The 12,790-nt window shown below is 42.4% G+C and overlaps 1 protein-coding gene across 32 annotated transcripts in view; it reads left to right on the top strand.

Annotated features, from left to right (window-relative positions):
• Nucleotides 1-12,790, top strand: part of LOC114641392 (C-type lectin domain family 5 member A-like) — a 1,576,682-nt gene that overhangs the window by 1,234,701 nt on the left and 329,191 nt on the right. For 4 of the 32 annotated variants that reach the window (XR_007934659.1, XR_007934661.1, XR_007934657.1 and 1 more), the window contains exon 7: nucleotides 12,325-12,440. The exons of 22 other annotated variants lie outside the window; for them this stretch is intronic. Coding sequence is in view for 7 of the 10 variants with exons in the window: in XM_051925963.1 (XP_051781923.1) it covers nucleotides 12,325-12,440 (116 nt within the window). In the remaining 3 variants the exon portion in view is untranslated. Of the gene's footprint in view, nucleotides 1-10,826; nucleotides 11,034-11,125; nucleotides 11,278-12,324; nucleotides 12,441-12,790 lie in introns of all 32 variants that reach the window. 6 more of the 32 variants (XM_051925972.1, XM_051925969.1, XM_051925949.1 and 3 more) reach the window with 3 other exon arrangements.

Here is a 12,790-nt window from a genome sequence, read left to right on the forward strand (position 1 = left end):
GGTTTAGTGAGACTTACAAATGGCTCTTACACATCTGGCCCTAATTATTTATGCTGAGGGCACAAGTCAGCTACTTTAACATGACCTAGCCAAGAGCCTTTGTGACTATTAGGGACATTTGTATGAAAAGTGAAATGTACTGTACATGAACAAACCCAGTTTAAGAATGGTGAATGTAAGAAGAATCATTTCAATGAATTGCTGTTTCTTGGCACAGGCTCAGCTCGTTCACGGCTCTGTCCAGTGCTGTGTTTCTTTACGGATGAACTCCAAAGTAAGGACATTTTCTTGTGAAGAACTGCCAGGTGTTTAGCCTCCTGGGCATAGCAGTTACAGCGTAGGACCGGATCAAGTTTGTACATTTGGCTCCTTTACGTGGTGCTGCTTTTTGTGTAAGGCTTTAATCTGTTTGGGATATTTGTCTGAGATGACTAAGCTCCTTATTTCTTTAGATGAGTCTTCTAGAGAAAGTGTCTTGAACTTCATTGTTGATTTCTATTCCTTCATATGTTTTGTGTTTCTTGTCTTTCTGGGCTGCGTTCAGGTTGGCTGATCACATACTGGAATGCCTTTCTTTCGTCGTCTTTTAAGTCAAGTAACCATGCCGCTGCTTTCTTCAAGTTTGGCCATTCTGAGTAGTAGTCCATAAATTCTTTTACTGTTTTAGTTTTATCTTCCTCACTCGTTGAGTTTGCTACACAGCCTTTGATTTCTGGATCATCATTAATAAGCAAGTCCCCCTCGTCAGGTCTGACTTTAACAGGACGTTTGGTCCTTGAAGCCATGCTTTACTTTTCATGAAGCTTTCTGTAGTCGGTCCTCTTGGTGCCAGTTGTGCTGGATTTAGTGCAGATGTGACGTACCTCCATTACGAGGGCTGTGAGTGCTCCCTTATCACTGTAACTCTGGTGGCAGCAGAGGTTTTCTAGCGAGCACTTTGATTTGCGATGTACCTTAGTACGGTGGTGCTGTCAGTCCAAAGGTTGACTCTTGCAGTAGAATTTGCTGTTCATGTTTTAGCATCTTCTCCATTTTGACGGCTAGCACAGCTGCTGTTCATTCTAACCTGAGTGTAGTGGCAGGTCTCAGTGGAGCTGCTCTTGACTTCCCCAGTATAAATGAAGAAGGTCTCTTATGTTCCTTGTTGGTTAAGAGAAGGTAAGAAGCAGTGCCATATCCATCTTGAGAAGTGTCTCCAAAATGATGCATTTGTGCAGACTTTATGTGACCGCGCCCAGTCGGTTTAATGCACCTGCTTACAGTGTAATCTACAAGGAACTGCAAATTGTCATCCATGCTGGACAGACGTAATTTCACTTCTTCATCCCCTCCATATTCCTCTTTACACTTCCCTTATAATAAGTTTAGCAGGCAGTAGAAGCGGTGCTAAGAATCCAAGTGGATCATATACTGAACTGTCCACTGGCGTATCCTGCAGCTTTACCTGGGACTTGAAATAAGGTTGTGACTCTAATCCGTCACAGGGGGGCGCCATTGGACCATCTATTTATTTCACCTGCGAGCCTTAGGGGGGTCTGGCGTAAAGCCCACGGAGATATGCGGAGAACGGGACCGTTTGGTGTGACCCTGAAGTTATTCACTTTCTGCCAGTTTCTTCCTCCCACAACTTGTACATAGCAGTTACTTACTCAGCGTTAAGAGCCAGTGAAAATATTGTGTAGTGTTAACAGATATTAACGTGCGTCACTAAAATGGGCCCTTTATTTGGGGAGGAGAAGTCAGTTTACCACATTCTCTACCTGATCAGATACAAAGGAGTTCCATCAAGTTGGACCAACGGAATTTTCAAAGTTTTACATCAAGACAGGTGCCTTTGTTAACTGGCAGTTCAGTTTTGCCCAGCTCAATGACAAACATGGCACACTGTCATATCTAATGTGTAAGATGTACTCTGATGTTTAATGGGCACAGTAAAGTGTCAGGTGATGTTTCACAGCCCTCATTGTCATGGCTTTGTGACGAGACAGGTGACTTTATGGGTTAAATTGGCAGACCAAGTTGGCACATTCCCATATCTAATGAATGGAATTAGATGATTAATGGGCACTGCAGAGGGTTAGGTGGCATTGGGCTATGCTAGTCTGAAGAAAAGAAAGATGTCTTTGTTAAGATGCAGTTGATCTTTGGGTGCACAAGTCAAATGGCCTGTCAAAGGTGTCCTATTCCCACATATATCTAATGAACAGATTTCAGTGTGATGACCCACTGGCATTATACAGGGTTGTAGGCCGTTGGCCCACTCGAATTTTCAAATGAAGTGAATTCCTTTGTTAAAGTGCAGTTGAGTTTTGCTGTTACATGGCTCAGACTGACTGGCATACTTGGCAATGAAGCAAGTTAACTGTGATGTTTAAGGGGCACTGTAAAAGGTTAAATGGTGCTGGACCACCCTAGTTGTCCCAGTTTTGAGAAAATGCAGATACCTTTGTGAGTTGCAGTTGAGTTTTACACTGACCAATGTGACTACGTGGCTCAAATGGACTGGCATATTTGTGTCATTGGCATTTTTAATGACTGGGATTGACTTTGATGTTTAACTGGCGCTGTAGAGGGTTGGGCAGCATTTTGCCCCCCTAATTTTCATAGCTTTGTGACAAGGTTCCTTTTTTATGTTGCAGTTGAGATTTGACTGGCCCAGCGTGAGTTCATGGGTCAAATTGGCTGGCAAACTTGCCATGTCCAATGAAGAGGTTTCACTGTGGTGCTCAGTTGCCATTACAAAGGGTTACATGGCACTGGACCACCCTAATTTTAATAACTTTGTGACCAGATGGATGCCTTTTTAAAATTCCAGTTCAGTTTATCTTGGCCCAGCATGGTTACATGGGTCATACTGACTGGCAGAGTTGGCACACTGTAATCTGATGAATGAGATTCATGTGATATTTAATTGGCTCAGACAAAACAAAAGCAAAGAGCTTGATGCTTCCTGGGATAGACTCCATCTTCTGTGTGACTCTGCCTCTGCACAGGATAAAGTGGGTTTAGAAGTTGGACTGATGTATCGATAAATACGCAAATCAATAATAAAATGAAAAGGTGAGGTTTAAAAGTCACCGCTGTGAATTTGTTCATTTCATGCTCTCACTTTTTACTGTTAACTAGCTGTCTGCCTGCGTCGTGGTGAAACAGGACAAACTTTAAAAATCAATCGACTTTAAACAGGTATCGCTAGCTGAGCGGGGCGAGGTACACTCCAAAACATGACGAGAGGTAAACGGAGGCTGGCACTGGAGTGAGGAGGGTCCTGCCCGGCCTCCCACCCTTCTAGACAGACAGAGACAGAGTGTATGTGGTCATTGTGTAATTCATTTCGTTGTGTTGGTTTTATTTTGCTTTTTGTGTTTTTGCCCTTTGTTGCCACTGTAAGGGGGTAAGTATAAAGTGCAATCGCTCTCAAAAATAAGTCGGTCTTTCTACCTTTGTGGCACACGCCTGGTATCAAAAATCGATTGGATTGTCTCTTTGTCGATAGCGAATGTCTTGAGCTTCCAATGATGTATTTTTGACAGTTCACGCCTGAGAATTGTGCTCGTAATTCTGAGAAACAAGCGTAACTTTCAGAAGCACAAGCGTAATTGACACATGTGAAATGTAAATTTGAGTTCAGTTATTACAGATATTTGACAGCGATCTTACTCCATATTCTGTAGCAACTGACTTTAAACAGTCACCAACATAGAAATTGTGAAACAGTGCAGTGTTAACTGCTTCTTCAGAAGTTGTGCTTCTGGCGTCCTCTGCTGTTCTTCATAAAGCATAACAAGCACAACTGGCTGAGGAAGTAGCACCAAAAAGATGTCCTGTCACTTTGTACTCCTCAAGTCCAGCATTCAGATTACCTTCAGGAAACGAAGAAGATCAGCATCTTGACGTGGAACTTTTACTTGGTATCTGCCATTAGTACAGCTGGCTGCTCCAGTGAGAGTGTTAGTTAGGTCAGTGAGTGAGAAGACTCGGTAGGTGGCTGGACCTTCTTTGGGTGATATACTCCATGATGAGGGATGTAGCACACTCTTCTTCTGTAGGTACCCTAATAGCATATCCCTCCTCTAAAATGTCTTTCATGAAAATGTTGTGATCCTTGTTCAAGGTCCTTTTATTGATGTGCCATTTGTGCATAAAACCAACAGTCAAAGCACATTGGAATTGTTGTGCAGAGCTCTGTCCGAGTCATAGTAAAACATTAAAAAACATTTAAAAACAATATAATAAATAATATAGATTATACCAGCACTAAACAGAAAGGTGGTAATATCTCCACCACAAAATACAATATATTGTAGGTATTGCACAGTTAAGACATTGCACAGTTATCACTCCTCATTTACATGACAAGTGAAGTGAGGTAGTGTGAGGTTATTACACATATTCTATCATTTTGTTTTGCCATCACTCTGGCTGTGGCGGTGAAGAAGCCATTGAGAAACCTTGTTGTGTGAGTGATGATGCTGTCCGCTCTGCTGTGTCTACGTACAGTTTTTGTGTCTGAGCAGAGAGTGAGCTGGATGGAGTGAGTCCCTGATAATTCCCTCTGCTCTTCTCCAACAACGATGTGGATACGTAAAGTCCAGAGAAGGAAGTTTGGTCATTATGATCCAGTCCGCAGTCTTTATGACTCATTGCAAAGCCTTCCTCTCTGCCTGTGTGGTGTTCCCATACCAGACAGTGATGAATGCTCTCTATCAGTCCTCTGTAGGCGTGGGTGAGAGGGCGATGGTTCAGGCCGGCTTTCCTGAGCCTTTGCTGGGCTTTTTCACTGTGGCTGTGGTGTTAAGAGTCCAGCTGAGGTCTGATGTAACCTGCAGTCCCAGGACTCTGTGGCTGTCGGCCGTCTCCACCTCAGTCCCTTTGATGAGAAGAGGCTGTAGAGGGGGAGGATTCTTCCTGAAGTCCAATATTATTTCTTTGGTCTTGTCTGTGTTGAGGATGAGGTCATTCTCCTCACCGTAGACAAGGATGTTGTTTACCAGGGTCCTGTACCCTGACTCGTCCCCCCTTGATGAGCCCCAGGATGGTGGTATCATCAGCGTATTTAATGACGATGGTGTTGTCCTGGGTGGAGACACAGTTATAAGCCCTGTGGGCTCAGCAGACACCCGTCCTCCCATTCTCACCACTGGTGGTCTATCTGTCAAGAAGTCCAGGATCCAGTTGCAGGTGGCAGTTGGGACGCCGAGGTCTGTCAGCTTCTTGATCAGTTTTCCCAGGCGGATCGTATTGCAGAATGTTGGGTTCCTTTAAGTTTTCTCTTGACTCCAGTAGCACACTGTGCTGGCATTTTAAGTGTTTCGTCTTTAAAGAGCAGACTCCTGCACTTGTGTCCATCCACTAACTTAGCTGACTCTGATGCTATGCACATGAACTTAATGTCCTCCTGTGACATTTCCTGTTCCTGTTCACAGCTGCGGTCTGGAAGGTCTGGATTGTACTGCTGGAGTAACATTTGTTCTGTTTCCATTATCGACACACGATTGACACTCTTTCATTGTCTGTCCCCTTTATTAGGCCATTAACAACCCATCCAAGAGCCATCTTCACAGCGTAAGGACCCTCACCTGTACTGTGTATGACTCGCTGTGGCTCTAGGGACATTTCTGCCTTTATCTGGGGTAGATGCACATCTTTGAGGTGCGACCATCTGGTGGTATCCTCTTGCATAGGGATGTTCTCCCTTTTCACTGGTATGGGTTCAGTGTGGAAACATCTGGCTATTAAATAAATGTATTTTCTTCCTCCCCACAAACTTATATAACTCTGATGGCACAGAACATTTTACTAGTTTCTCTTTACTGACTTTATCCCTTTCCTTAGTGCTGATGTGGACTTGAGCTTTTCTTCCAGGGAGATTTAACTGCTCTTGTAAGCTTTCTGTGCAGAATGTAGCTGTGCTGCCAGAGTCTATTAGAGCTTAAGTTTCTACACATCTCACTCATTTTAGACTTCATTTTCACTGGAAGCACAACTAGGACACACACTTTACCGGGTCCTGTAGCAGTGCACGTCCCTAATGACTCCACAGAGACATACGAACAAGAAATATTCTTCTCTTCTGACTTTGTGTGCTCTGTTTTAGTGTGTGTGGCTTTATTGTTGGTATCCATTTCTTTATTCACATTCAGAGTCTCTGGGTGTGACTGAGACCATATTTAATCTTTAATCTTTTCTACACAGTCTTTACCAAGATGTCCTCCTTTAAGGGACTTAAAGCGTAAGCCTTTAGATTTCAGAAAGTCAATTCTGTTTTTATTTTTAGTCTTTGGAAATTAGTACATTCATCACAAATGTGACTTTTATTTCAAAACAGACCAGGCTTCCTGAATGTAGAAACTGTTCAGTCTCTGATCTCACTCCACCTTGCTTGTCTTGCAGCTCCAGTGCCTCAAGTTAGAGCAGAATCGAGAGTCAACCTTGTGAAGATGATGAAGATCTTCTGTGTTCTCCTATCCCTTTCTGTTTACCGTAAGTATCCTCTGTACTGACGTGGCATTGAAAAGTGAAGGAAATGTGAATGCTTTGTGTATTTCTTATATATGCAGTCATTGGCTCTTTATTAGGAGGACTTGCTCATTACCTCAAAACAGCTAATCATGGCGTCTGTAATTCAGTGTACATAGTGGGGTCATCTGAAGGAATAACAGGCTCAAATGAAGATGAATTGCTGGGGTGCCAACCCAGCCATCTCTGTTAACTTCTAAGTCCTAACAGAAACAAACTCTCGATGGCATAAAAGGAAACACAACTATTGTCACAGTAATAAAGTGACTGGCATTAATCATCTTTCTAGTCTGCCATCTGAAAGTCACGGAGCTCCTTAGCTCTGGTCGCTCTTGATAGACGTGACACTTCCTCCTGGGATGTCAAGTTCTTAAATCCCAGGGACTGGAAGGTGTGGAGTCAGTTGCCCTCACTGGGCGTTTTCTCTGCACTTTGGTGAAATAAAAGGACAAGACAGTTAGTCACAGCGCCCCCTCCTGGCATGGGGTGGTACCACATACCTGGGAAGAACTTGGAGGGTGAGCCTCTGACGATCATGCGTGACAATAGCAGTTGTGACATTATAGGAAGCTGACAAGCTACTTAAACACAGCAATGAGATTTATTAAAGTCATTTCTTGTAACAAGTCCAAATACCACAAAGACTTGTCAAAACGCAGACGGAGAGTCAAATGTAGGCAGTTTAGAGAACAACAACAAATCAAAATGAGAGAGAAACAAACCAACTACAAAACTCAGGTTAATGAAAGAAGAAAATCCATAAAAGAATCTCAAACTAACTTCAGAGTAGTGAAGCTCAGAGGATGGCTGTCTCAGGGTTAATAATACACCACACTGGAGGAAAGGTCTCCTTTGAGCTTCTTCGTTTCTGTCCCCTGCCCACCCATCAAGTGACCACTGCGTTATATTCATACACAGGAGCGTCTGGAGGAACATTGTGATGTCTGCTAATTTGAAATGTTTCACCTTTTTGTTCGGTGGCTTATTATGGCATTTTAATGTGCTGATTTCATTTGGCTGTAATGCCATGTTGTTTCTCAGTGGGTGCCAACATGTTGTGGTTTTGTTGCCTAAACGCGTCATTCTGATGGGTGAGCAGTGCACTCTGAAAGTCACAGTCAGTGACACAATTGCCACAATGACAATTAAGCTGCCATCACACTTTTGTGTTTATCAAAGATTACAAGACCTTGTTACTTAGTAACTCTTTATTTTTAATATTTCATATCTTGATCTTTTTGTCTTTTACCTTTATGGCCTACTGATTTTCTGTCCTGATGCTGAACATAAATGACATCTAAAAGGTGGGACTGGCTGTAGGTGGGTTAGCTTCTAGTCCATTCCTCACCAGTTAAAGGAAGGCTTGAAGCTCCGCACAGTTCCTGACAATAACCTTGGGGTGTCAAGCAGAAAGGTCTTGCTGCAGACCTCCAGTGGCAGGTCCCTCTCTGGCTGCTCGGTCAGAGGACCCTGTGATGTCATTAGGGGTCTGAGGCTGGAGGTGCAAAGCAGAGTGCGCTGGCATGGAGACATTTTGAAAATGTGCTGTTCAGTGGGTCCACAGGACTAAAACTATAAATTAATAAATAAATATGTGTAGCTACATTTTGCTATATATTAACGATTGGAAGGACACTCCAAACGTAACGCAAGTGTTGTGGTGCCAGTTAGGTCACCCCTGTTAATTCAACTGTAAATAATTTTAAGCTCAAAGAACATTCAATGACATATAAAGATAATGTAAGTAAAACAAAGAGGAGTTTTCTCGACTTCCATAATAAAAATCAGCTCAGTATTGTGGGTCATCTTTGGGAGCTCCGTGCTGCTCGTAGTTCAGATCTGATATGAGTCGCCATTCTCTGGGGTGTCCACTCTTATATAGTCCTCTGGCCATTAGGGGCATTATCATTTACCCTCGGGGGGCTTCTTCTCACTGCAATAATGTTAGTGACTGTGCCCACTCCTGCCCTGCAGTGGTATCGATTACCTCTGATAAACCTGGAAGGTGATCCTCTGACACCGAAAATCAAAATTAACCTGGGAATGACTTTAATGGCCGAAGATATTTTAATGGCCGAAGATATTTTACTATTTCCACATTTGTATCAAAGAATAACCCTTCATAAACTAGTTATACAGCAAGTGCGTCTGACCAGCTAATATTTCAAACCCCTCTCATGTTAAAGATGTTCTTATAAATACTAAGATGTAGCGGCTGACACACCTAATAAACAGCAGTTAAGCCCCCCATAATGGGTGTGTTAAATTAAGATAGATAGATAGATAGATAGATAGATAGATAGATAGATAGATAGATAGATAGATAGATAGATAGATAGATAGATAGATAGATAGATAGATAGATAGATAGATACTTTATTAATCCCAAGGGGATAATGACAAATCTCCCTCCATATCTCTTTAAGCCTAACCTTTCTAATTGCACTGTGCCACTCTTACCAGCTGATACTCTTGTGCCATCCCCATCGTGTAGCACAGCCAGGATCCCTGACGGTCCTTCATACCAACATGCTCTCGCCCAGCAATCAACCAAATAACATCCTATTCTTCTTCATGGGTTTGCTGTTTATTCGGTCCTCTGCCTTCTTGAGTCTTCCCAGGCTTGATGGGTGAAGTGCAGACCTTCGTGAAACTTGTGCAATGCAGAGCCTGCGTCTCTGTGTGACAGGTCACTTGTCAATCAGACATCCAGCCCCTCCCATCTTCAGGGCACTTACAGTAGGTAGCTGCTCCAATGCTGTATTACTGCTGTGAGATAATCCCAATTTAATATCTGAGACTACTCTTCTATGAGACCTACTGGGTTTACTATGCTGTGGTCCTGTGTTACACTGTGGCGTCATCACATTGTATAAGAAATCTCAGGATATTTAACATTAGTTCACATGCGAGTGCTTTTAGAATTGATTATACTTTATTTGTGTTGAAGGGGAAATTAACATTTATAGAAGCGCAAAAACAACTATAAATATCCATCCATCCATTTTCCAACCCACTGAATCCAAACTACAGGGTCACGGGGGTCTGCTGGAGCCAATCTCAGCCAATACAGGGCACAAGGCAGGAACCAATCCTGGGCAGGGTGCCAACCCACCGCAGACAACTATAAATATAAAAATAAAAACACCTTTGCTTATTTAAATATTTGACTCCTGGTTATCTGTCTGTGTCGTCTCCTGACTCCATTCCCTCTCTTTAAACTGCTGTCGTCCAGGGTCCTCATCACAGCCTCCTTTGATCCTTTGGCCCACATGCCGCACTTTGCACTTTTCTACATTACACTGCATGTTCCAAGTGTTCTCCCAGTTCTGAAGGCTGTTCAGGTCTTTTTATTTTTACTGCCTCCTCAGTGTCTGCTGTCCCTCCATTTTTATACCAGAATCAATTGTCATTAATATAAATCAGAAAAAGGAACATAAGGATTAAGTCGGTCTTATTCATATTCATTGATTGTCTGTTTGTAACCTCCACAATTGCACTGACTTTTTATGGACTATTGACTTACTACTTACTGCACTGCATTTGTCATACATGTGTGTTCGGGGGTCACCTTCAGGCACTGGGCTTCTACTGCCTCAAGGTGTGCTTTGGCTTCTGCCAGGTCTGCCTGTGGTGAATTTGTAACTGGTTTAACTGGTCTGCCTGCTGTTGGACTAATTCTGCCAGGCTGTCAGATTTCTGATATCGTAAGGCACAAAATCTTCTTGACTACGCCACTTGTCATCAGACTCAGGAAGGACAGGACTCAGACAGAATGTTGGGGTGCCAATCGGGTCACCCTGTTTACTTGAAATAAAACAAAATGAAAATGATTGGCTTACCTCAGATGTGAGCAGAAGGTGACCTAAGGACACACATGCGTGACACACTTTATTGTTTTGTTTTTACACTTTGACTTTCACACCAGTTGTTGTGTTTCACTTGCCACTGTGCCATTCTGGGTTACGACCTCCTAGGGGGTCATGTGGACTGTTTGAGGTCAGGTGAGGGTCCTGGATGTTGAGACTTGACACAAATAACAAATAAAGATTAAAGTCTATCTCCGCTTGTTCATATCCCCTTTACGTTGATTAAAATAGAAAAGCTGACAAACAGAGCTGCTGTTACACACTGAGAAGTAGTAAGGCACAATCTTCATCTGTTATTACAAACTGTGATGGGGTAAAATGAGCAGAACACAAGGCAGGGGATTCTTTATCACTGCAGAACTGAGAACACTCTTATCTCAAGTGTAAAAGATATATTATTTTATATTACTGATTGTATGATATGATTTGTTTTCTCAGATTTCATAAAATTAAATCACATGGAGCAAGAGCTGGAGGAGTTAAGAAATGTAAATTACATCTTGACCAGTAACTACACTGAACTACAAGAGAGCCAAGATACCCTGCAGTCTCAGTACGCAACTCTGAATGAGAAACTTGATGAACTGACCAAAGTGTTCAGTGATCTGAACGAATTCTACTGCGATGCTACAAACACGTCTCCCGGTGAGTGCTCTGCTGCAGGGTTAGTAGACTGTGAGCTCCTTGCTCATCTAATCCCTCATTTTTTGTTTGCTCTTTTGTTTCATTTTCCACAGATAACACTTACTCTGTTTGTAAACCGGGTTGGGTCTTCTTCAGTTCCAAGTGTTACTTCATCTCCACTAATATTCAGACCTGGAAGGAGAGCCAGGATTGGTGTGAAACAAGAGGAGGACGACTAGTGAATATAGAAAGTTCTGACGTGCTGGTATGTCATTTACGCAGGTGGATTTAAAATGTCTGTCTTCAAACTGTATACTGTAAGTTAAACTGTCAGGACAAGAGCATTAAAAACAAAACTCTTTGAAAGTGCATCTCAAGAACAATCCCAGAAGATCTAATCTGAAGTGGAGTCAGCTCAGTATGTTATTACAGCAGGAATGACTTTCTTTAGCAGATTCCTCCAATAGATCTGGAGAGTCTGTCAACACATTTCAAAGGCTCAGAGTGACTGTCATTGTAATCAAAGTCTCAGAGACTCTTTGTTTAGTGCTGACTGTGTGAGAAAGTAAAGATTCTCTCAGAGGACTCTCCGCGTCTTTCTTCATTCGCTACAACTGATGCCATCAGACATGCTGTGAATCCTAGATTGCTGTTTCTTCTTTCATGGCTCCAGGAGCTCTTAGAGTTGCCATTTCTACATTACGTTTACATGCATTTCTGGTTTTTGGTTGGATATCTGGGAGATACGTAATGGACAAAAGGGTCACTGGTGATGAGTTAGTCAATTAGTAGATAAAGCAATTTAAGTTTTGCTCATTAATATTTCATTTAAATCACCAGGTGACCATTGCATCGCTCCAAATAAAACCCACAATGCCACTGAACTGCCCTTCTGAGGTGACAGGCCCCTGTTAAGACTCAAATCAGTACAAATGTCTGCAGATTCTATCATTGGTTGATTTCCATTGGGGCGCTGGGGTTTTTGTGAGATTTCCCCCAGGGATGTTGTATTCAGTATCCAGTATCTCTGTTAGCGCACTGACACATTATTAGTGTTGGGCATCACTGCCATCTGCTCATGTGACATAAGAAGTGACACAATAGCTCAATTTATTATAAAAGCAGGTGACACACTGAGCGTTTTGTCTGATTGTTACATTTATAAGTGAGACTCAGGCCAGTTTATATTAAAGTTAAAAAGGAGATCAAATGTGTTTGATTGATTGTGAGTAAGAGAAGACAATTCAATACAATAAAGACACCTGCAAGTTCAACTGTACATCAACTTCTTTATTTTATGTTTTCTTGTCAGGACTTTTTAAAAAGGAAAGCTGCTGTCACTCAAAGATATTTTTGGATTGGCCGATATAACATCAGTAAAGAAAACAAATCTACCAGGATGGACGCCGGACCTGTGAAATCCAAGAGGTAAGAAGACTCCTTTCAGTCGAGACGTCTCACTTTGACTGAATGAGCTCCAAAACCGTATTAGGCAGGAGCAGAAAGGGGGTCACCTACAGGTGACACTTTATTGTCATTAGAGGTGACAAACACACTGTCTGCTGTCTTATTTGATAACATAAAACAGATGAACGGACATCACAATAATTTGTGCCTTTCTGACATTATTGAATCACACACCATTTTTGTATAAATGTCACATAAATATGGCCGGTGACTGCTGACTTCACGTTTAGCGACTCCTTTCCCTAATCCTGCCAGTACTGCTGGCCTCACACATGTAGTCATGAATGTCTTTTCTCAGAGCTCTGAAGACA

The sequence above is a fragment of the Erpetoichthys calabaricus genome, chromosome 4, assembly GCF_900747795.2.
Source record: "Erpetoichthys calabaricus chromosome 4, fErpCal1.3, whole genome shotgun sequence".
NCBI classification, from domain to species: Eukaryota; Metazoa; Chordata; class Cladistia; order Polypteriformes; family Polypteridae; genus Erpetoichthys; species Erpetoichthys calabaricus.